The sequence below is a fragment of the Anthonomus grandis genome, chromosome 7 (genome assembly GCF_022605725.1).
Source record: "Anthonomus grandis grandis chromosome 7, icAntGran1.3, whole genome shotgun sequence".
In the NCBI taxonomy this organism is placed as follows: Eukaryota; Metazoa; Arthropoda; class Insecta; order Coleoptera; family Curculionidae; genus Anthonomus; species Anthonomus grandis.
The window spans coordinates 1,627,753-1,653,812 of NC_065552.1; the positions used below are offsets into that span (position 1 = coordinate 1,627,753).

The window sequence follows — 26,060 nt, forward strand, 5'->3', positions numbered from 1 at the left end:
AAATTCTTTCCTATATGTAACTTTCTATTTTGTATTTTTGTAAACGTAACCTCTCAAAAACTTTAATTGTTTTGTTTCCCTACAGTTGGCACAACTAAAATTTGTCAGAGTGACCAACATCGAAAGGACACAATCACGGGAATTGGCGGCCTTCTAGTAGTGGTCATTTACTTTTCACTGAATTGGCAGTCCAGGTATATTTATAAGTTCGTGGGTGTAATAGATAAAGTAAATGAGTCACTGTTTTCGGGTTGATACTCGTCTGACAAATAAACGTCACCGAATACAGAATCTTCATCTTCAGAGAGAATTTCCTGCATCATTTTCTCTAATTTAGCTTGTTCTTCTTCGTACGCCATTTTGAAAAATAACATACACAGCAAACCACTATCGGCGATGATAATAAAACTACTGCAATTAAAGGACTAAAGTAATCATGCGCACGTGTTAAGAGCAACGAATGTTTACAGTTTCCAAGAACTGACAGACGACAGGCACAACAAACAACCGTCGGCAAGTAAAATAACCAAAGGCGCGCAACCGCGATGCGTCCGGCTTCATATTCAAGCAGTGCTGTCAAATATATCTCCCATGTATCTGGGTTGGATACATGCGGTTACAATAACCAAAACTAATATAATGGCCACGTGTATCCAATGTAGATACATTTTCAAATCCACGTTTGGAGTGCATCTATTTCTTTTTTCTAAATTTTTTCTTCATTTTATGTGTAAATATGCATTTTTTAAACAAATTAACAAAAAAAAAGTTTTGGCCAGAAGACCCACATTAAGGACTATAAGCCTTGTCTGTCAAAGAAATAGGACATTTCATATTATTTATAAAACTGCATTTTATTGTATTAAACTTTTATTTCCAAATTACAAATAAAACTGAAATAACTGCAAGTGAATTAATAAATCATACTAGTAACGCTTATAATAACACCATTAATGAATGCATTTTTTAATTATATATCAGGTACTCCGGAATACTTGGCCCCCGAGGTTCTAGAAGACAACGATTATGGCAGAGCGGTAGACTGGTGGGGCATCGGCGTCGTCATGTACGAAATGGTGAGTCATACTTTCCAATGTGTCCTACTTAACTGTCCCTAAGTAATAGGAGGATATTTAAGTTTTTCTTGCACCTAATGTTTAAACCATTAAAAAACAATGTTTACTGTTTTTAATCAAGTCTCGTTACCTAATCATGTGTTACTTTTGAGTGTCCACTCTGTTAATTTAACTTATACATACATATGTCTCGGATGTAGATATAAACTCTGCTATAAAGTAATTATACTAACTAAACAGCCAATATGTTCTGTTTATCATAACTTATGTAATATTTCGATGCCTGTGAAAAATAACTAACTAATTATTTTTAAGATGTGCGGCCGTTTGCCGTTTTACAATCGAGACCACGACATGCTGTTCACGTTAATTCTGATGTCCGAAGTGAAGTTCCCGAGAACGTTGAGTGCCGACGCAAGAAGTTTACTATCCGGATTACTTATTAAAGATCCCACGAAAAGGTATAGAAATCGAATGCAATAAATTTTCAGTGTGTCCTTAGAATAATGGTAAATAGGTTAAAAACAGATTCGTTTTAAATGAAAATTGAGGTTAAGTTAAATTTTCTTAGTCCGAAAGTCAAGACCAACCCACGATACAGCGTGATAAATTTAATATTTTTGAATTTTGACCACAAATTTAACATATCTTAAAATTATTATTTTTTAATTATGTCATAGAGGATGCCACAGTAGCCTTTTTAGACTTGGCATAATTTTTTTTTACTTAAAATGGAGCTTTTCTTGATCTAGGGAAAGCGTTCGACACTGTGACACACCATATTCTTCTTGACAAATTAGAGAAAATTGGTGTAGGTCAAATGGTACTGAAACTTTTTCAGTCTTACCTAGGAAATGGAACTCAAAGCGTTAAAATCAACAATTCAATGAGCACATACAAGTCGGTCGAATATGGTGTGCCACAGGGAACGATGCTTGGCCCTGTACTATTTACAATTTATGTAAATGGGTTATTTGGGATAACTAAAGAGGAGCAGGGACACTGATTGTAACAGGCAAGACTTGGCTTGAAGCAACAAATAAAAGCCGAACTATTGCATATTGGCATGGGGGCTTCTTGTCAATATGCGTTAGAGCCATTGATTATCACTCAAAAATACTTAAAATAAAAAAATACTAAAGATCATTCATAATAAAAATAAGATGTACTTTTCAGTTCAATTATTCAAAGATGCAGAAGTGTTAACAGTAAACCAGATTTATAAAGGGTGTTTTTTTGAGAGGCTTACAAATTTGAAGTGAAATAAACTATAAAAAAAAATATATTGACATGGTATTGGTTTTATTTAAAATATATTGTTATGCCATTAGTGCTTAAAAATGATTTCGGGCACATGAGCGCCACGGCTGGTTCGAATGTAGCGTAATCGGGAAGTCCAATTTTCGACCACTTTTTCAAGCATCTGGGGCCGTATCTCGGCAATAACGCGGCGAATGTTTGCTTCCAAGTGATCCAACGTCTATCTTTGAAGACATGTGACATCACATATCCCCAAAGAAAGTAATCCAGGGGTGTGAGATCACACGATCGTGGAGGCCAGTTTACAGTTTCATTGCGTGAAATTATGCGATCATGGAATGTTTCCCGCAATAAATTGATAGTGTCACGCGCTGTGTGGCATGTTGCACCATCTTGTTGAAACCAAAGCTCTGCCACATCAAGTCGGTTCAACTGAGGAACAAAAAAGTCGGCAATCATGGCTCTATAACGTTCTCCATTGACTGTAACATTCTGGTCGTTATCATCTTGTAGCGGGGGGTACTTACTCACTTGCCGTATGTCCACCCTCTAACCTTTGACGTCGCAGGGTATCCGTCAACCCCCCTCAGACTTTTTCTCCTATAACTGTAAATTTCTTTACAGTTATAGGAGAAAAAGTCGACAAAATGCCTCGGTCGCCACTCCAAGTAATTAAAGGAGCTTAGAGTCCCCTCTAGCCTCTCGGGTAAGCCTTTAGACAGTGGAGAAACCAGGTAAACATTGAAAGTAGATTGTCCGGTTATAATGAGATCTTATTGCTCTTAATCTTTATTATTACAAATACTAATAAGTAACAGATTTGGTTGCTTAAAACTAAATGAACAAAAGTGTCCTTAAAATCTAACAATCTCCATTACCAATTTCTATGATTAAGCACAGGCAGTTATTTGGGAAAATGTACCGGAAAATTCAGCACTCTATTAATGACGCAAAATAGTATGATTTAAGGGACGGGGTTATGATGTTTTGTACAAGCGGTTACGGATGACATTCGTTAAGCAAAGCCGGAAACTCAACACCAATCAAGCGAAGCAATCTCAATCAATCGGTCAACATTTATCTCTGCTCTGTTGCTATACGAATAGTAATTATGACATCACGGACTCGGTTATTACTCGTCTCTCACCATCTTGAGAAGCCAAGTAATAATTAATAAACGCGGCTACTGCCTGCCCTACAAAACACGAAGAAAGATAGTGTCTAAGCAGTAGTTTTCATCAATCAAACAATTAAACGGAATGGTACGGCCGCGGACAGAGCAGAAAATAAAAAGTCAACAATAAAAATTATCAAATAAATTCAAAATAAATCCGCAGTGAGTGTTTCTCTGGTTGCAAACAAGAATGTAACTTTTCGCGAACGGAATTAATGAAACGTTGGTTCAATCACCTGTTTACTACCTGCCCTACAAAACACGAAGAAAGATAGTGTCCAAACCACAGTTTTAAAATTAAATAAAACGGAACGGGACGGAACGATATCAATAGCAACGGATTCGATAAAGATCTTAATACGCGAGCTTGGAAGCGGCCGGTCAACTGTCAACAGGTGGCTCTTACCTAACCCAATTCACACTGTCAACGTCAAGACAAATTTAAACGTAAATATTGAAAATTTAACGGTATTGAATAATGGAAAAATTACTGATACTTCGCTCGAAAGGTATGGTACGACCTTACTGCGACGAATGTGAATCCTTGGTGGACTTGGAACCTTTTTATACCCATAGCAGGAATTTGGGTGCCGACGACTCACGAACATCCTCGGAACCAATCGTTGAATAAAAATGCAATTGGGAAAACTTAATGAAAATAGAGTTTTTCCTCATGAAAACGGTACGGATTTATAGGCTATGACCTTATATGGTAAACCAACTTAGTTTCAGCTCTCAAAACCGGGTATTTCCAGGTGAAAACAGCGGGACAAAAGCTGGCCACATGTGTACAAGAAAACCGGCTTTTCAGGAAAACCGCGGGAAACTGAATCATGATTTATATTATATTTTGCCACACCGAGCATGCCCCTTCATTTAACAGGGCTTCCCAAGGTAGGTAAACCTTGAAACTTGCAAAATAGAACATGTAAATAATGCAACAGCATGAAAGGAAAATTTCATGAAAATAACCGGAAAACTGGAAGCATAGTGATGAAAACCCTCTCAGTTTTAGGCATTTGTGGCTCTTTATTATCCTAAGAATAACCAGGGCTAAAAACAATAAGGCCAGAGACTACAACATAGTCAACGGAGAACTAGGTATATAAGAAATCAAACCTTTCCAGGATACTATCAGGCTAGAAACCTCTTTAAGTTGGTTTCTTTATATATGTTTACCATTATAAACCCCTCATGATTCACAAGTAAAGCTTAAAATGTATCTTTTTGTTATGTAAATTATAAATTTAGAGGTTAAAATGTTAACGGAGCAAAATTATCGAAGTTGTCTTATAAAAGACTGCCCGGGCTTACTCTTATTACTATAAAATAAAGACAAAATCTTGTAACTTCGTTACAATCTTTAAAAAAATATGGGCCAATGACTCCTCCTGACCATAAAGCGCACCAAACTGTGACTTTTAATGGATGTAAGGGCGTCTCAACAAAAGCTTCTGGATTTTCTCCACTCCAAATTCGGCAATTTTGCTTATTGACGAAGCCGTTCAACCAAAAATGAGCCTCATCGCTGAACAAAATTTTGGATTGGAAAAAAATGGGTCAAGCTGAATACTGTTTTCCGCCCATTCACCGAACGTATGGCGCGTATAATGGTCACGCGGTTTCAGTTCTTGCACAAGTTGGATCGTGTAAACTCGCAAGCCAAGATCATGCCGCAAAATCTTCCACAAAGTGGATGGGCACAGCCCCAATTGTTGTGCACGATGGCAAATCGACTCATTCGGGTCTTCTTCAACACTATGCTCCACAGCAGCAATAACTTCTTCTGTGCGCACTGTATGGCGTCTTTGTGGATGCGTATTATCAACTAGAGTATGCGTGGTACGAAAACGATCCATGGTTTTTCGAATAACTTGCTCGGATGGCCGATTATGTCGACCGTAAAATTGACGCAGCGCACGGTAAGTTTCGCGAATTGAACTATGATTTTCAAAATATATTTGCACAATTTGAAAGCGTTGTTCTGGAGTAAGTCTATTCATTGTGAAATGGCAAACTGTACTGACCACGAATACACCATCAACTGTCAAATTGACAATCACCAGACACAGTTTTGACAACTTAAAATCCAAACCTCTAAAAAAACACCCTTTATTAAGTCTATAGTTAGGTTTATCTCAAAAACAAAAATATATCTAAAGTTTATTAATCATGGACTCTCAACATGGCAGTAGTCCTAAATGCAAGACTTACAAAATGTCAAAGAAGCCTTTTATATACAGTGCCAAAGATTTTTAATATATTACCAAATGAACTAAAAATTGCTCCTTATAAAAAAAATCAAAATAAACCATCGGTTTTTAATATATAAACATATATATTGCTAGTTCTATTGTATTATAATTATCAAAGTAGTACATTTTGTGAAAAAAAATATAAAGTCATTAAAATTTGTTATATTGTAAAAAATATCTATTTTTGCCACACAGAGCTATGCTCCATTGTGTATAATATATATTTGGTTTGAGATGTATTATCTTTATGAATGAATAAAGAATAATAAATTAATATCTTGTGCATACAGTTTTGCTTAAAAAAAAAGATATACTTCAATAATCTTATCTTATAATCTATTTCGGTGACATTAGGTCTATCGCTCTGTATCTTGCTTATTTTTGACTTTCGAAGTAGGAAAATTTAACTTAATCTTATTTTTTTTTTCTAAAAGGAATCTGCTGTTAAATTATTTACCATTTTCTATGAAATACTTTGCATAACGAATTAGTATTAAAGATGTTTATTTAATTGTTTTTTAGGTTGGGAGGAGGTCCGGACGACGCAAAACAAATAATGGCCCACCCATTCTTCGGCAGCATCAATTGGACCGACTTGGAACTGAAAAAGGTAAAAAAATCGAGTGTTAAATTGTACACTAAATGGTGGTACATTAACCAATCAATATCTGATAATTAAGATATTTTTTTTGTGATTGATGTTGTTCAATAAGTAAGTCTTTAGAAAAAGTTACAAAAAAAAAACGATTTGTTTGCTTAATAACCTCCTTATTTGAAGTAAATAGTCGCACATTACATCAAACACCATTTGTCAAATTCAAAAACAGAGGAAACTCAGTGGTAGCTAAATCTGGTGAATATGACGTATGTCGTAACAATCAGAATTTAAGATCTGCTTTAAACTGCATTCCATGTCTGCATTGATTTCTGCTTGAACACTTTTCTTCATTGTTATAAACAAACAATAAAGGTTAACTTCAATCGACAATAGCGCAGTGGCACTACGTAACGCATGAACCTTTGACAGGTTTCTAGTTTATAGTGCTGCCAACTAAGAAACGTTATTCACGAGCGCCATCTCTTTGTAACTAGAGTGCAATGTTAACATTTACATTCATATATTTAAAATAGAGTTAAAACAGCAATCAAAAGAAAATACTGAGAGAAATTCTCCAGAGATATGGAACACAGAGGAACATGCTCAAAAACAAAAAGAAACTCTTAAACGAATACATCCAGACCAAAAGGGTTCATCTGAACGAATCAAAAACATATATTACAACACTAACAGTATCTCAATCACAGGAAACAGAGAAAGAGAATATATTAATGGTGACAGAAAAGTAGTTAGAAATAAAATTAACGGATCGGTTTAACAAAATAATATTACATCCAGCATATCAACAGAATAGCACAAAAGTATCGCGATACCAATTTTCAAAAAGGGACAAAAACTTCAATTAAAAGGTTAAGGGTTAAAAGCTTTTAAGATTAAAAGGTTTTAAGCATCCTGGAACAGACCATGGAAAATAAAGATGAGCAACAAGGATTTCGTAAGAACAGATCAACAATTAATGCCCTGTTTATTGTGAGACAGGTAAAAGGGCTCAGCCATCAAATTGGGCTACCCTGCTTATGAGTGTTCGACGTTCGACAAAGTCTAGCTGCCTCTCAATATATATTGACCTATTAAGAAATAAATAAAATCTATATTGTGACGAATTTCTAATTTTTTAAACTATTTTATTGGGTATTACGTCATTATTTCAGTAAAAATCAATTTAAAAATTACTTTTTCATACGCTCAATTATTGAAAAGAAGAAAATAGACTTGTTTACGTATTTAGACCCGTTTCCTTATATTTAATCCAATCTAAGTCCAACAAATCCTAAATACAATTTACTTAAGATATAATAGATTTTTTCGACCTCGGGGCTCATTTATTCTTTTCAATATTTTTTAGATCCCGCCACCTTTCAAGCCCCACGTGACCTCCGACATAGACACGCGGTACTTCGATCAAGAATTCACCGGCGAGAGTGTCGAACTGACGCCGCCTGACAACGCGGGCCCGTTGGGTTCGATCCAGGAGGAACCGCAATACTTTCCCCAGTTCAGTTTCCAGGACATGTCCTCCACCTTGGGCAGTTCGGTGCATATTAGCGGCAGCATGGCCAGCGTCGGTCATATGCAGTGAGCTACCAAGGTAAGCGGCCAAATTTCTCTCGTGCTTGAATACGATTCACCTTCGGCCTATACAAAAAGGTCTGTTTATTTGTTTATAAACGGACAAAGCCCAATTATAATTCTGTTAAAATTTTAAATTTACAACAGTAATACATAATATAAGTAATACACAGAAATTAATAAGTAATAATAATTAATAACATCTAAGCTATGCTTACTAAAACTTGGTAAGCTAGATACAGGAATTTGTTATAGGTTTCAAAGAAATATGATGTTGGTTTGCTAGTCTGATTGTTCTGGTGAGAAAATTATTAAGACCATAGTTGGTACGGTGAATTGAGTAATGAAAGCTATCAGTGACTCTAGTTGTTCTTAATCGAGCATGAATATTGATTTTTTTGAAATAGCTCTGAGCTCCAGATTTTCCCTGTAGAATATTGTAAAAAGTTAAATAGTAATGAAATAAACTTAAGAATAATAAACTAAGTCACAGATCTCAAATTATAATTTTTTTATATATAATTTTAATATGTAGTCTTCGTCCCCATTTTACCAATTTTAACTTAATTTCTACCCATGACTTGTATCATGTAGTGTTGTTTTCTGCTTCTTTTTTCTTTCCTTTTATTAGTGAATACACAAGTGGATCTGATGATCCCTAGTATGGCGAAAAATGTGTAATACTTTGATTTTAATTTAGTAAATTTGAGGCATGTGACTTTATTTCATTACTATTTAATCGGGACCGTCGACAGTCTATTGGGCCGGAGACTATATCCTCTCCACAATGTTTGCTTCACACTAGCGGCAGGCGGGAATCGCATATCGCGACATTCGCGCCTCGCTTTTTAAATCTTACTATTGCAATAAACGTTTTGGGGCCTAAACAATCTCGTTTTAGCCCTTTTATCGACTATTATCGTTTTAATTTTTGAATGTTTAACTAGGTAAATATGCAGCAAAACATTTCTAAAGAAATATTTTAAAGTTATTTAAATTTTAGCGATAAAAATGCTATCTAGCTGCTGCGTGCCATTATGCAGTAGCAATTACGACAATGGCAAACGAATAACCGTTTTTAAATTTAACTGAATTTTCCCATAAAATAATTTTTCTACTACCGTGCGTAAAATGCTCACTTTACACATTTTCCACGGTGTGTAAAGTTTCACCTTTTCGGCACTAGTGCCTAAAATAGTTATTTATGATTTATGTAACAAGTGTGTATAATGATCCTTCTTTGATGAATGGGAAACTTGTCGCATGAGCCATAGGCGAATGCCACAATTCCCATGAATTTGCCTTCAAACAAAAGCAAAATTGAAAAGATATTAGCTGCTACTTTTAGATCCAAGTTCATCTGCGACAACCTTAATAACATAACACCCACTATCCAGTGTCTGCCTCCAGGTTGAGTGTGGTCATGGAATTTCAGCCAATCATCGATAAAAATTCCAATAAATTTATTACTATTGTTTTTATTCTATATATTTACGTGATCAGTGCAAACAAACTTAAATGCTAATAATCTAGTTTTTTTAATGCTTAGAGACAGGAGATGAGAATCACCCCATTGCTTCACCTTACTTAAATTCTCCACTACAGTTTGCATTAATGACTCATGAGTTTTATCAGTTGACCCCTTATATCTAGAGATGCAAATGCTACTCAATAAAATAGGGCTAAGCCAAGAACCTGGAGAACTCGATGATCTATAGGATCTCACGCAATCACATGCTTTGTAGAAATCACAGAAGACCACTGCTGCTGCGTTACCAATATTGAAGCTTATTCTTGCTTAACCTATGATCTTAGATAGACATGGTAAAAGTTAAATGGGTCTATAATTAGCAAGGTCATTTAGTCAACCATCTTTAAATAGCCCTTTTATACTAAAGTATAAAAGGGCTTAATAGATACTTTATTTATTTATTGAAACATTAATTGCAAATACAAGAGAGGAGAGATCTAAACTTGGTTAACTGTATGTTGTCCTTGTCCTTGAAAGAAATACCTTGAAAAGGGGTCAAGTTGGGGGTTTAGATTATCTGTCAGCTTCTCTGCTATTGAATAGTAAAATTGATTAAAAGTATCTGCGTCAATTGGATACTATTTAGTTTTAATGGAATTACCTCTGAGTTCATGTATAATGCAACTCTCACAATCTCAGAGGTATAGTTTAACACTTTTATATTTTTCTTACGTCAGATCTATACTTGAATATGCTTCTTAAATTTGGTCCCCCCATTATCAAAACTATATTAATGATATTGAAAATATCCGAAGAAGATTTCTGAATTTTCTATGGTTTAAGTGCGACGAAGAGTACCCGGAAACGAAAGATTTTTGTTTCTTACAGTAGAGAAAAGGCGGAAATTTGCAGTTTTTGTATAAATTGGTAAATAATTTGATTGATTTGCCTAAAGTGTTAGAGCAGCTTAATTTTAATTTTCCTCATATATTAGCCACAAACGTTTTACCTATGGATACCTATAACAAACATCAATAAATTTTCTCCATTGCGTAGAGCGTGTGACACATAATTCTGTTTACGATCAATGTGACATTTTTAACTGTACTGTTGCAGCTATTCAAAACGTACACTTTTCTTAATCAAAAATGTTCTTTTATTTTATATAACAGTAATTTTTCTAATTAAGATCTTTTTTTATGTAGAGCTCTTTTTTCTTTGTATCGATAATTGTATGTCTTTTTCCTTCACCCTCAATAATTAATTGGATGTAAATCTGTGGAGTGTAAATAAATTAATAAATAAATAATACTCCAATTTTCTTTGGGTTTATTGTGTGCCCTCTGCAATCTACGCCTGTAGTAATCTTTCTTGGTCCGTTCTTATAACTTTGCCTAAACAATTTTTTTTTAAACACTTTTGTAGTAATGGTAGAACGGATTAGTTGTAGATTTTCTTTAGATATGTCGACATCTAAGAATTATTAACGATGTTTTTAGACCAATCCATGTTTTTCCTTTAAAGGTTGAGAGGAATACGACACTGGTATATTATTGTTCAGTTTGTATTATTGGCCAAATTACGGAAACATGTAAAATTCGAGTTACTATAAAATCTACCAACTTTAGGTTTTTTTAGATATGTAAAACTGAGCAAAAATAAACAAGTGACATTTGAATTGCAACTCGTCTTGATCTGACGGTCAAGTTTTCTTAGATATCTTGATTGCGATTATTTCTATAGAAAAAACTAAAGGACGTAAAGTTGTCCAAATCTTAGACTGGCATGTTTTTCTTAAATATCTTTGTAAGGGGATAGGGTTAATCAAAATCTTATAAAACGAAAAGTTGTAGATAAGAACAACTTTCAATATATCGCATTTAAAAGAACGCTGGCGCTTTTACGAACAAATCAAGAGTCTTATAACCTTTAAACTCCTGTCAGCATTTATCTAAATAACTTTTTATTTTTTTTTCAGGTAATTGGGTACTTAACAAGACGCTTCAAGCACAAGAGACGAGATTGATCCTCTCTTTCGGTGATGGTCGGATAAATGGAACTATTTGCTCCGGAAACAATTGTTTGCAAAGTCCTCCCGTTTTAAAAGCGGTTTCCAGAGCATGTACATAAGTATTTTATCGCTCTCGTTGGTTAAAACTAAACAACTGTTAAACTGCCATTTTCGCCTAATATAATAATTTAGTATTCATATACGCCAAGTGAGCCAAACTATTTATCTCTAAAATAAGTATACCATTTATATAACTATTATTGTAATGTAAATATTTTGATTAATTATTATTAAGTGGTTTACAAGCATCCGTAATAGTAGTGGTTTATTATATTTTTTTTTAGGTATTAATAATTGGTACTGTGTATTTGCGTTAAGCGGTACAGTTCTAGAGTAATCGTATTTTAACTTTTGGGGTTTTCAGTGTTTACGTTTTATAGTTGAAAAAATGGACTTTTTATGCATGAAATGGGGTGGTTTTAATCCACACTTGCACTGAACATGGGATAAAATAAAACTAATTTACATAATTTAGCACGTCTATTTGGGATAAACATGAAACTTTTTTTTACAAATTACTCGCAAAATTAAACATAAAGTAGCGGAGGCAAATATGGCCCACTTAAGGAAGGTTTAGGTCAAACTATCTTCAAATAATTATTTCAATTCATATTTTAACTTGTTTTAAACAGATTCCGTTACAAAGTAATAATATTTTTTATTATAGAAGGTTGGGCAAAAGTAATCCACCTATGTATTTTTTTTTTATGAAAAATTGATTCTGCCTATGAAATTTGTTTATTTAATCCATTAAGCCGATAAAATGATATCGGCTAAGTGGTCTCCGTACGGGCTTCAAAAGTCTAATTCTTGTAAATCGCATTCAAAAAACCGCATAAAAAAGTAGTCTGAAACGGTTAAATCGGGTGATCTGGTCGGCCAGTGCAAAGCACCAAAGAGATTAGGCTATTCGGAAATACTGATACTGAATACTACCTTCAGAATATGTTTCATGGTTAAAATTAAAATTTCGTCGGAAAATTATAGTAACTGTAAAGTACTGATGCTTCGCACGCCTGTAGAAATCAGTGGAGGAGAAAATACCGACGGTATATCTGATTTCCATTTTTAGAATTAAGATGCCGGGCCATATTTGCTTTCAGTACCTTATTATAATAAAAATTACATGCATGTTTTTATTTCCAAACGATAAAACTTCGATATTATCTTGGAAGTATGTACATTATACTTTCCTAACGTTTATACTGCCTCTGAATATTTTAATTTTATGTTAGTTATGTAGTAACAACGTGTATAATTTTCTTGATTAAATAATGTAGGTAGTTAATAATGTGGCTTTCTGATGTGTATAGTAAATTGTAATTTCTTAAGGTTTAGTATTATAAAAACGAATAATTTAATAAGTACCTCTTTGTGTTTTAATTTTTCTGTTTTCAATCGTCCTGCCTCAAGCATTCTTTCGTTTATTACCTCCATTGCTCTGCGTTGACATTTACCTACAAATCAAACAAAATTAAGCCAAAGTTGTAAAAACTGAGGTTATAACGGGAAATAAAACTCGCAGGTCCATTGTTCACAAGCGACTAACTTTATTATTGCTCTTCCGTTGACAGTATGGTTAGCATAAGAGTGACACATATTAAGACAAGTTTACATACAATATACATTGAGTTGAGTTGAGAATATGTAATGCCCGCAATAAGTCGCTACATGCGTTAAAAACATTTAAAGCATAATATTTAACAAAAGTTACCGGGAACAGAGGGTCAAAATTTAATTTTAATTTTTATATAAGAAATGTTTCTACAATGACAAGCTTGGAAGTGAAAATTGAACTTAATCAAAAATTGAAAGTTAGTCCAGACTCTGTGGTACCATAAATTATGTATCAGATTTTCTGAGGCATTTTAATGTTTCTGGTTTTCGAAGACAGTCAACTTCAAAGCAGTTTAAATTATGGACTATTACTGTCAAGTCAGTAAAGCTTCATTATCTAAGATTTTTTAGATCTTCTTCTTCTTCTTCCTCAAATATAATGGACTCGCGTCGTAGTTCGACCCAATATTGTTGTTTAACGTGGGTTCCGAACCACAAAGCTGTAATACTAAGGCCCCGGATTATTTTATGTTGTTTTTTTTTATGTATCTCTTAAATGAAGAAATAGGCCATACTTGGAGTGGAGTCGTAGGTTAAGGTAAAATTAAAATCCTGCAGTCTCCCTCCACTTATTTATTAAACATTTAGTTATTTAAAATTCCCGACATGTTTCGGACACAGTGGTGTATCATCACGGGATAAAAGGTTTAAAATTGGTATCACATGTACGCCCCAGGGTTTGATTCCATGTCAAATAACCCTCTATTTATTATTATTGTTTTTTTTTAAATTTTATTTGTTTACATTTGGGTCAACAACAGAAGTGTATCTACTAAGGCTGTTTTTTCAGCCTATTTTGCATGTGTTCATTCAAGAATATCATATGGAATTCTTGTTTGGGGGTCATGCAACCGATCCAAGTCGTATTTTATTTAAATTATAGCACATTTCTCTAAGCTTAACATATTGACTGTTCCTAGCCTATATATATTTCCTTGTCTCTTGCATGTTAAAACGAACATTAATAACTATGAAACTTTCGAAGACATACCTACGTACTTCACGAGAAATGACAATCATATACACATTGCATTTCATAGAATACATCGCACCGAAACTGGCGCTTCTTTTTATGGGCCATTGTTCTACAATAAATTGCTGCCGCCTCTTAACGAGTTTAGAAGTAAATTAAAGCAGTACCTGGGATCTAAAAGCTTTTTTATTATTAATGCATATCTAAATCTTAGTTTTATGGATCTAGTGAATCGATCGTTTAAGGCTCTAATATTAACTTGGTTAAACTTGTCGTTTTCTACTAAAATGTTAGAAACCTAAAATGAAGGAATTCCTGTGCGCTGCTCAGTCTTTAGCTTTAACCTGGTTGGACCCTGTCAGTGACTCTGAATTTCTTGACCCCTGTTATGCTGTGTACATGACGTTATATAAAGTCGCATAGGCTAAGCATTTTTAATCCCTCTATTTAAGAAGTTTGGATATCTATGACATTGGCTAATTCGCAGGAATGTTGTATAGGATGTATAGACATTCCTCCTTTCATAAATTTGTCTACTTACAAACTGCACTACGATACCGTGACCAAAGCTTGTGACCTTTAGGCTAAACGCGCACTGGCGATTTATTATCGATAACTTGTGTAGTAGCTCTGCTATTGCGTAATAACGCCAGAAAACAACGTAAAAAAAGTACTGGGTGAATCCTATTGTTAGTCAAAGGTTAATTAAAGGACAATTTTACAAAATACATTCCAGTTTGCTAGAGCATCCCAAAAATTTTTTTCAATATTATCGGCTAAGTGTGAACAGGTTTAGTACACTGCTTCAATTAATAGGGCCAAATATAACGTATAAAAATACTACATGGAGGCAGGCAATACCACCTGAAGAGCGACTAGCAGTAACATTAAGGTAAATAAGAACAATCGCAAAGTAATTTATTCCTTTTAGTTTATTAATACATTATGATTACAAGTCATATAATTCGCTATCATAATCTCTTGATGACTCAAAATTATTCGAAAATTCTGAATAGTAGGTCTGGAGGAAAGAGTTTTTATCAGACTGGTTGGAAAACTGAGGCGAACTTGCTGGCAAACGTACAGATGTTGTATTGGAAAATTGAGGCGAAGCTGCTGGCAAACGTACAAAGGTTTGATGCTGCATATTATGTAGGCCTAGGTGGAAATACTGATGGAAGTTAGTTTGTGTTGATGGCCCAGGCTGTGTATAGAATTTTGCATTTCTCATTACATTTAGTATTTCGAAGTAACGAAGCCTCATATGTGGATGTTTGATCAGAAGATTAGCTGGAAAGACTGCGTGGTGTCCTCGGTGCAGGTTTTGCAGAGGGTAAAGAACGTGGAGTCTCCTCGTTGTTGTTCCTGGGACCTCCATGATCGTTTAAAAGCTCTCCATCATCGTTTCTGGGTCCTTTATTATGGTCTAACAGTTCTTCCTTATCGCCTGGAGGCCCTACATTGCCACTTGTTGTCCTGGGTTGTTGATGAAGAAGTAAAAATAGCAATGCATCGAAGTAGATGTATTTTCGACGTTTTTTTGCAGGCTCACCAGATTTGATTTTTTTCTGAGCAGCAAGCTCTCTCGCAAAACAGGAGTCTTTCAGATTCTTCCACTTTTTTTGAACTTCTTTCCCTGTAACAAAAAAAAAATTGTAACTAATTATATACGTTTTATTTTAGGTATCTGGTAACCGGAAATAGCTTTAACTTTTTGCATTTCGAATTCCTGTTAGGAGCTACAACAGTTCGAGAAATTGTTAAAGATACCTGTCATCAATTATGGGAAGTTTTGCAACCTTTTTACATGTCCGAAAAATCTGAAGAGGACTGGATAACTATTTACAAGGAATTTTATTACCGTACTAATTTTCCGAATTGTATCGGGGCCGTTGAATAATTATAAGAATTTTTTCTCAACAGTGCTTCTTGCCGTGGTTGATGCCGATTATTGTTTCATTTCAATAGATGTGGGATCCTATGGTGGACACAGTGATTCCAATATATCTAAAAATTCGAATTTTGGCCGAAGACTAACAAGTAACCAATTAAACATTCCTAACCCACAAACATTACCTCACGATGAAAAAGGAAAGTGTATGCCTTTTGTCATTGTCGGGGATGAGGCATTCGCTTTAACACAACAGATTTCCAAACCATATCTTCGAAGAAACCTCACACCAACGAGTTTATAACTATCGATTAACCCGTGCTCGGCGGATGGTAGAATGTACATTTGGAATTATGAGCAATAAGTGCCGAATTTTCCATCGTCCCTTAGATGTCGGAATAGAATTTTCTGACGAAATCATTAAAGCGTGCTGCGTTTTACATAATTTTGTAAGAAAACACGATGGTATAAAATTTCACGAGGACATTCGACCTACTGGAAGAAGAGCTAATACATCGGGCATGCAAGTACGAGACTATTTTGCAAATTATTTTACCTCTCCGCAAGGTTCAGTTGCTTAGCAATATAACAAAATTTAATGCACATTTTCTAAAATTAGTATTATTTAAAGTAATAAAAATATAATCTACCTACCTCTGTCTTTTCTTTCTGCACCTGATATTTCATGCCATTTTGGTATTACATTTGCGCATACTTCTATCCATAATTTCTCTTTCGCATTTCTATCGCTGTATTCTTTCAGTTCTTTATTATACAGCGCTGGTCTTTTTTCCACTTCCACAATAATTCTCTCAGTATCAAGAACGATGTGGGTCGTTTCTTCACTGTCAGACATGATTTTTTATTAATATCAAATATTTCACACCCAAAATTAAATATATTATATATGTACTACTAATGACAGTCGCGTCGCTACTAAAATAGGACTGGTTCTATTATTTAGTCGCAGCGATTATTTTGTCGCAGAATGCGTGCATGTTCATTAAACTGTTAATGCTTCATTTTAGCGACTAAAAGTCGCACGATAATAAATCGCTAGTGCGCGCTTAGCCTTACAATAAAGTGCAAATAAAAGATTGAAGATTTGACTCAGTTCAATGGGGTGCTCAATGATCATGGATTTATTTTGGATCTTTGCTTCCCAAATCTTGATATATCTTTTACAGTTAAATGCGGTGGTGTTGTTAAACATGACCCTTATCACCCACCACGTACTTGTAACTTTTTGTCTTATGATTTTAAATATGCGGATTTCAATTTTGTCAACAATTACTTATTAGATTACAACTGGGAAACCATTATGTCAGATTCTGATTTAGATCTCGCTATCGCTAACTTTTATTCGGTGCTGTATGACTGTTTTAATCAGTTGTGTCTATAAAACGCTTTTTTCCTTCTAAACATTATCCGCAGTGGTTCTCAAAAAAATTGTAACTCAGAAGAAAATCGCGCATAAATTTTATAATCAGAGTGGTTCACCTTCTGCTTATGTAAACTTCAGTGCCTTAAGGTTGGAAGCTAGGAATCTGACTAAAGAATGTTACAATAACTATCTTACAAGAGCAGAAAATTCTATTATCAATGACAGTAAATATTTCTGGAAATTTGTTAATTCTCAGTCTAATCATGGTAATACTAGTCTTCCAAGTGAAATGTTTCTTGGTGACTCTAAAGCTGACTCTGCCCTTTCTATTTTGTTGTTATCTTAGTTTAGTTATAATATTTGATGTATGGCAAACCTTTGAGAAAAGAAAACTACAAAAAAAAATTAAGGAAAAAAATTATTGAAAAAACAGGATTGAAAAACAAGAAAAGAATAAAATTTTAGAAGACAGCCAGATTATTTAAAAAGATATAAGTTCTTGTAAAACATGAAGAAAAAACATTTTAATTCATTCCATTTCTAAAACCATCAAAAAAGAAAGAAGAATTATTAATACTATTAAATTATACTGAAGAAGATCTAAGAAAAAAAAAACGGCTAAAAAACCATATACAAGCCTTAACCTCTGGATAAGCTTATAAAGAAAAAACAAGTCTGACGTACATAATTTAAATTCACATAGTACTTACCATTTTCTTTTCCTCATAAAATTCCATCAAGGTTTCTTTCCATATTGAGCTATTATAGGTCTCTCTTTGACCAATACCCCGTTAAGAATTCCCAGGGCCTCAGTTGCTTGAGCTTCATCTAAAAAGAACTTTTATGGTTGTAGAAAATTATTTTTTTTTAAATAATTTTTTTTTTGAATGATTTTAATATTGTCACTTTTTTCCTTTCTGTGACTGCTATTGGTAGTATAGGTCAAGTTATATTGATTATGGTTATTAATTAGCTATAGGTTTTGGTTAGTTGACATATTAAAAAGATTTGTTATAATTTACTTTATGCATGAACAAGTGTTTACGCATCTAGGTGCATTTCGACCTATGTATGAATTTGTAAATTAATTATTATTGTAACAGATCCCAGTTTAATTTAATTTATCCAACATAATAAATACATGCTTAATACAGGATAGTAGATATAAACCAAATTAATTTCTAGTACCAATACAATAAAGTAAACCTAGGTGCAAGCATTTGTATGTGTATAACTTAACTTAGAACTAATTATATTTCTATAGAACACAATTATATTTAGTAGGGGCCCCATACATTCACTAATTTACATAAATCTGAAGGTAATTAATAAATCAACTATAAGACATAAAAATTAAAATTTTTAGAAGAGATGTCTTTCAGTCAGTAGCCTGATTTCATATTGGTGACTTATGTAGTTTTTATACCAAAATACACAACTGGAGTATAGATATAAGGATCTAATAATAAATATTTTGGTATTATAAGAGTGAGGTAGGTTACAATTTACCTTTTTTATAGATTATTTTGATTATTACAACTGAATTTAATCTTTCCAGATACAACAGGCTTCGTCAGTAAAATCAGTAAAATCTCAAGGAAAATCTCAAGCCCGTGAGGCCTATAACTCATTTGTGACCCAAGCCGAGGAGAACATTGTCACTGATCCCTCATCGTTTAGGTCTTTTGTTAGAGCTAAGAAAGGTCACTCTTCACTTCCGTCTATCATGTGCGATGCCAGTGGTAATTCTTTTCAAGGAACAAAAAATATTGTGCCAGCTTTTGCCAAACTTTTTCAGAATGCCTATCAAGATCCAGTCAACCTCGCAGAAACCTATCCTCCTTCTAATTCCTCAGACCTCATTGACATTCTTCCATCAATTACCACTCAGGAAATTATTGCTGCTAGTCGGAGGCTAAAAAACAAGTTGACAGCCGATTCAGATGGTGTTCCAAGTTTTGTGGCTAAAGACTGCATGTTTGTCCTTTGTCAGCCTTTATGTCATATTTTTAACCTTATTTTGAAAACTGGCAAATTTCCAGGCGTCTGGAAATGTGCTAAAGTAATACCAATTCACAAAAAAGACGATATAAACAGAATCGACAACTACCGACCTATCTCCATACTTTGCAATTTTTCCAAAACTTTTGAAACTATTGTTTATAACAGAATTCTTCCCCAAGTTCAATCACTACTCTCTATAGATCAGCACGGTTTTATTCCTAAAAGGTCGTGCATCACTAACCTCGGTAATGTGATTCATTTTATTTCTTCAGCCCTCGATAGAAAAAGTCAGGTTGATGTGGTGTATCTGAAATCAGTTCAGTAAGGCTTTCGATCAGATAAATCATAGCATTCTGCTGGAAAAATTGAACAAGCAATTCAACTTCTCAGAAAGGTTAATTTCGTTGCTTTCGTCATACCTTATTGACCGTCTACAGTTTGTTGACGTGGAAGGTTACAGATCTAATACCTTTGTTTCAACTTCTGGAGTCCCACAGGGATCCAATCTCGGCCCACTTTTTATCTTTTATATTAATGATCTTATAGAATTGATTTCCTGCCTTAGACAAGCTTATGCTGATGATCTGAAAATATTCTGGTGTATCAATAGTATCTTGGACTGCTTGTTCTTACAGAGTAACTTGGACCTAATTAGGGGGTGGTGCAGTCGAAATCAGTTATCTCTTAACATCTCGAAATGCTGTGTGATCTCCTTTCACCAAACCAAGGATCCTGTTTTGTTTAATTACAATATAGACAATCAAATCCTCTGTAGGAGTACTTCTATTAAAGATCTAGGGGTTGTATTCGACGATAGGCTCACATTTGTGCTACATATTGAACAGACAGACAGGGTTTTGTCATTCGAAATAGCCGACTCTTTAACAACTCAAACTCAATAAAACTATTGTACTTTTCCTTTGTTAGATCAAGACTGGAATACGGTTCCTTGGTGTGGTGTCCTTTCTATGAATGCCATGTTGGCTACATCGAGAGTGTTCAGAGAAGGGTTTTAAAGTTTCGTATGTTTCGTGAGGATGGAATATATCCTGTTAGGGGACATGATCATGATCTGTTATTAGGTAGATTTAATCTGCAATCTCTGGCCATGAGGAGAACGATTCATTTTGTAACATTCTTATGGAAGTTGGTCAATAATCAAATAAATTCTCCTCCTCTCTTGAACGATATTCTATTTCATGTACCACGATTTGCTTCTAGAGCAAATATCACTTTTGCTTTAGTTCGCGCCAGAACTAACATTAGGTTTCATGATCCCGTATATCAAATGTGCAGAATTTTTAATTCAGTATCATCAACCTGTGACATATTTGTATGCTCCATAAAGGATCTGGTTTTGTCTCTGACAAACCAACAGTTACCATAATTCCTTTTCTCTTCCTTCTTTCCCTTGTCCCATGAATCCCTTTCTTTGTTCATTCTAATGTTAATTTACATCTCCTTTAATTCTGATATATACATGATGTTTATTTATTTATTTACGGACTTGCCATTTTACAATAAGTAGAACTAATTACTAAATACAGCATAGATATACATTGCTATACAAAAAAAAATGAAAGTATATATCACAATATATGCCTTAAAGATCCTCTAAATCTTGCCTCTGAAGTTCCAAAAAAATCTACAGATTGTTGCATAGAGTTTGCATTATTTAACATTCTTGTAATAGGGTTATTTTTGCCATAATTTGTAGAATGGTAAGGAACATAAAAAACATTAGTATGCCGATTCTTTCTTATAGGTACATTCAGACATACTAGATTTAAAAGATCTGGACAATCAATTACACCATTAATAATCTTGTGAAGTAAACGAATTTCAAGATTTAGTCTCCTCGCTTCCAAAGTATCAATATTAAGTAGCGATCTTAATTCACTATAAGAATAATCATCTCTGATATAACCACACCTGTAACCAATGTAACGAAGAAACTTATTCTGCACTCGCTCAATTGCTGTTACATGTGTTACATAACAAGGGTTCCAGATAGGTGAGCAATACTCCAGAACACTTCTAACTAGCGAGCAATATAGTTTCTTTATCGTAAAAATTGAAAAGTCCTTACTAGACCGTATGATGAAACCTAACATTCTATGAGCCCGAGAGATAATACCCGATATATGCATATCAAATGATAATTTGCTGTCCAATACAACATCACTATCCTTCAAATAGGCCGAAATATCTTTACATCATCTGCAAACATTAGTACCGAGCTATTTTTTATATTTTGAGGTAAATCTAATAGGAACAAATTGAACAGAAGGGGACCGCAGTGTGACCCTTGAGGTACCCCTGATGAGACAATTATAGGTCTAGACACCGAACTACCATATTTAACTTTCTGCATTCTATCAGTTAGAAAACTATTTAACCAATCAGCTACCCTACCGCTAATTCCCAAGGCCCTTAACTTTGCAACCAAGAAATTATGGTCCACTCTATCAAAGGCCTTGGAAAAGTCAGTATAAACAGAGTCGACTTGACACCCTTGCTCCATATTGCTTAAAATAAAATTTATGTACATTAAAAGATTTGTATTGGTAGATCTATTTTTTATGAAACCATGTTGCTCACTATTAAGTATACCACGACAATCACTGTACAGTTTTTTAGCAACGAGGGAGTCAAACAGTTTAGGTATTTCACTCTGAATGCAGACTCCCCTATAATTATCAACAGCCGATCTATTCCCTGATTTAAATATGGGTTTTATATTGCTTACCTTCCAGAAATCTGGAAGAATTTCTGATTCCATTGATTTGTTAAAAATCATTGCTAGAGGAATAGCCAAAGTGTAAACACATTTCTTTAAAAAGTAACATGGTATTCCATCTGGCCCAATACTTAGTTTAAATGGCATTGAATTTATTCCATCTATTATATCAATTAAGCTAAAATGATAATAATTTACATTTATACAATTTTGAAAAACATAATTATTGGAATGTTTCCCGGAATTGGAATCTTTTACCGGCATTTTATATACACTAGAAAAAGTCAGAAAATAGATTTACAAGTTCCTGATTATTATGACTATTAACGCCATTAAATTCAACTGTTTGAGGCAACATAAAATGCTTTCTTTTTTCATTAATGAATGACCAAAAAGATTGAGGATTATCATTAATATTGTGCTCTATATTATTTATAAAAGCATCATAGCAATTTTTTGTAAGTTCTTTGCACTTTCCTCCAAGTGTTACAAATGTTTCATAATCATAAATTTTACCTGACTCCATGTACAATTTATGAGTTTTCTTTTTTTCTATGACCATCCTACGTAGTTCAGCGCTAAACCACTTTGGAAAGGATGAGGTTTTAAATTTTTTAAAAGGTACAAAATGCTGAATACCCTGAAATAAAATGTCGTAAAATAATGACACATAATCATTTACATTTAAGTTTGCAAAATAAGTTTGCCAATCAATCCCTGCAAAAAAATGGAAAATAGTTACAATTATTATAGTCATAAAAATACTCTTCATAGTTACTGGATATATTATCACAATTAATAGGAACTCCAAAAGTTATGGCAGTATGATGAATACTATTTGGCAGTAATGTGTCAATAGCTTCTGACACATCTATATCTTTTATATCCGAAAAAACTAAATCTAAAAGAGTATTCCTACTGTTTACTACAAAGTTAAGTTGATACATGTTAAGAAAATTAAAACAGTTAGATAAACTATTTGCTGGTGAAGTAGCATTGCACTGTACACTAATACCTGTTACTTCATTTTTCAATGAAACTTCAGGAATGTTGTAATCTCCTGTCACAACAATCCTACAATTATCAATATCAAAATATTTACTAAATAAACTATCCATTGTATTGCAATGAGATTGATAAACTTCTAATTTAGATTGGGGAGGAATATATACACAGCCTAAAATAATTATTGTCTTATTAATTTTTACTTCAACAAAAACCTGTTCAACATTATTTTCAATAATTTCTATTAATTTTGATGTTTTTTGCTAGCGCGCGCAATTAAGACGCCGCCTCCACGTTTTTTACCAGTCTCTGGCCCTCTATCAACTCTGTATATGTTAAAGTTTAATGGTCCAATTTCCGCATCCTCAATGTCCTTATTCAACCAAGTTTCACTCAACATTATAATATCATAGGTACATGATAATGAAGCCTGGGAGAAATCGAAAAGTTTTGTCCTCATTCCACCCATATTCTTATAGTAAATCATGAGATTCTGAAATGTTTTTTGATCATATTGTTTTGTACCCGTAGTTTTGTTTTTATTCAACTGATTTTGTTGCCCCGTTATGTTATTACTTAAAAAAAACGATTCTTTATTTAAAAATTCTCTGTGTTTATCAAATATAAAGCTTATCAAAATTCCTACTTTGCGAGGCCAAAATTTGGTGTCATATGTTATTATATGTCATATGTTATTATAGTAATTTAAGGTTTCCTTATTTTTCTTTCTTTTTGTTATTTAATTTATTGTAATTTAATACTTGTTTACACTTTCAAAACATTAATTGTAGATTTTCCTGTAACTGTGCTTTGCCTGTTGGAAATAAACTGCTTAATAAATAAATAAATAAATATGCCAGGGTTGAGTTTTTTATTTGATATACTTCCTGCCAGGTTTGATTTTGTATAAGTTCTAGAAATTTTTGCTTTTCAAAAATTGCGTAATGAGTTTTTAGGTTCTTAGTATTATCAGTAGCATAGTCTAGCTTGGAAAAAATCTCTAAATAAATAGTGTAATGATCTGTTACATAAGTCTGATATATACCTAATTTGATTAATAAATTTGAATTGTTTACCTCTGAACTTGATAAACCCTTGCCCCTTCATCCTACCTCCCATAATTTTTATTTCCATATTTTGGGCCTCAAAATGCTTAAGCAGGGTCTGTAGTAATTCCGGTGTCACTGTATCAGCTAAGTTTTTTAAAAATAGCTTATTTGATGGTGCTCCGGTGGTATAGTTGGCAAATTTAGGTATTCCCTTGATTTCTTCTAAGGTTAGTTTAGATTTTGGGATGGTGTGATCTTTGTTAAGTTTCACTATTTCACCGTCTTTGATGCAGTACCAATTTTGGGGCTTACAAGAGTACACTTTTTCCTCTTGTTTAACTGTAATGATTTCCTGAGGTACTTCCTTAACATCCCATAAAGACTGTCTGTTTAGGGAAGCTTTGGATTGCTTATCGTCTGGTTTTGGTTTACAATTATCCAACTCCTGTATCTGTTTCCCTAAGGATCTTGCTTTCTTTCTCATTTTTTTCAAATCTAACTGTGAATAATCCTGAATTTCTTCCTGAAGTTTCTTGTCGAGGTCTGGCAAATAATCCATTGGCCCTGGCAGATGGACACGGCAAGATTTATTTTCTGTGGCAAATTTTAAAAGTTTGTTTTCAATACTTTGTGGTTTTAGTGCATTTAGGTACTCTTGTTGGTGACGAGAGATTAAATATTGAACTTTGCTAAAAAAAAAGTCTTCTTTAGTTATATGTTATAGGTACAGTTTAAGAGTAGATTTTCCTTACCATTTTCTTTTTTCGACAGGAGCACAAGCAATTTTAAGAATTTCCTCAATTCGTTCTTTTAAAACATCTCTCGAGATGTCCCTGTCCTGCTGCCAAAATAGTTCAGATCCCAATGTGGTGAATTCTTCATATAACTTAATATCTTGTTGGGTAAGCCCTTTGCTTATCAGCTCATTAGTTTTATCAATTTGAACAACGGCACTTTTGAACTCTTCCAAATCAGTTTGGCCCCTGATATGTGCAGTTACCTCACTGAATGTTTCTGGGGCAGTAAATTCCTTATTTTTAGCTAATTGTCTAAGAAATAAGGTTTAAATTTGGTTGAAATGAATGTACTAAAGGCTATAATAACTTACTCTGTTAAGGAAATGTCTGTTTTTAACTGGTTCTTTGCTAATTCTCTCACCACAATGTCCCCTTCGGTTACTAGCTTTTTGGGGGGCGGCTCTCCCTCGGGCAAGTACTGACGTGTAGACTTTTTCGATTTTGAGTCAAATATATTATACATATTTCTTGTTTTCTTTAATATTGGGTACTGATGTAAATATTACATTAAACGAGCCTAACCTAATATTATGAACTTAAACCCTAGAGATTCTAGCATGTGTTAAATATATGGATTCTAGAGTTCATGTGTAAACCCAACCAGCGGCTTACGTAAGGCAAAAATAATTTTTGAACAAAGAGAGCGATAAGCTACGTAGAACAAAAATTATTTGATAGGCATCTTCTTCTTTAAAAAGAAGAATGAGGCTTTGCTACATAGCAACATACAAGCCTTTAACTAATGTCAACAATAATGGAAATATATCTGCAAATTGGGTATTTTTGTATTTATAATTTTAACGTAGGAGAAAAAATATATACTAAGCCACTCTAATCGTATATGAAACCTCATAAATTGTCTGTTGCGACATACCGAAGACCAGTCTGTCAAATGTGACTAACTTAACTCTGCCTTTGTGGCTCTATCTATTGTCACTTTTCTTAATGTCAAATAGATTTTAGGCGGGACTTTTAAATTTAACGTTAATTAAAGATATTATAGGTTTTAAGGATAAATAATCGGACTGGATAATTTGGTTGGACACCTATGTCAGCGTTTTGGAAAATTTGTACAAAATTTTGAGAAAAAAAAATTGATAAAAAG

The 26,060-nt window shown here is 33.8% G+C and overlaps 3 protein-coding genes across 9 annotated transcripts in view; 1 reads left to right on the plus strand and 2 right to left on the minus strand.

Moving 5' to 3' along the window:
- LOC126738155 (RAC serine/threonine-protein kinase) overlaps nt 1-12,862 on the plus strand; it is a 46,158-nt gene extending 33,296 nt beyond the window's left edge. For both annotated transcript variants that reach the window (XM_050443335.1, XM_050443334.1), the window contains 5 exons: nt 982-1,076; nt 1,392-1,537; nt 6,288-6,375; nt 7,730-7,972; nt 11,403-12,862. In XM_050443335.1, the coding sequence (XP_050299292.1) occupies nt 982-1,076; nt 1,392-1,537; nt 6,288-6,375; nt 7,730-7,963 (563 nt within the window). In that variant the 3' untranslated portion in view covers nt 7,964-7,972; nt 11,403-12,862. The remainder of the gene's footprint in view (nt 1-981; nt 1,077-1,391; nt 1,538-6,287; nt 6,376-7,729; nt 7,973-11,402) is intronic.
- LOC126738156 (RNA-binding protein 41-like) lies at nt 979-25,542 on the minus strand. Of its 6 annotated transcripts, none has more exons than XR_007661239.1 (6): nt 25,267-25,541; nt 24,911-25,207; nt 24,186-24,847; nt 18,071-18,188; nt 12,864-12,952; nt 979-1,114 (listed from the first exon to the last, which is right to left on the minus strand). XR_007661239.1 is itself a non-coding variant. In XM_050443337.1 (5 exons), the coding sequence occupies exons 1-4, from the start codon at nt 25,416-25,418 to the stop codon at nt 18,097-18,099; spliced, it is 1,203 nt and encodes a 400-aa protein (XP_050299294.1). In that variant the 5' UTR covers nt 25,419-25,541; the 3' UTR covers nt 12,747-12,952; nt 18,071-18,096. The 6 variants fall into 6 exon arrangements, 4 of the variants coding, with proteins under 4 accessions (XP_050299294.1, XP_050299296.1, XP_050299295.1 ...); XR_007661240.1 differs by lacking the exon at nt 979-1,114 and adding an exon at nt 7,874-8,019; XM_050443337.1 differs by lacking the exon at nt 979-1,114 and having other exon boundaries at nt 12,747-12,952.
- On the minus strand, nt 15,372-16,832 carry LOC126738694 (uncharacterized). The gene is made up of 2 exons (XM_050444133.1): nt 16,631-16,832; nt 15,372-15,721 (listed from the first exon to the last, which is right to left on the minus strand). Exons 1-2 carry the CDS (start codon nt 16,830-16,832, stop codon nt 15,372-15,374), a joined length of 552 nt encoding a protein of 183 aa, XP_050300090.1.
- Nucleotides 25,543-26,060: the final 518 nt, after the last annotated feature.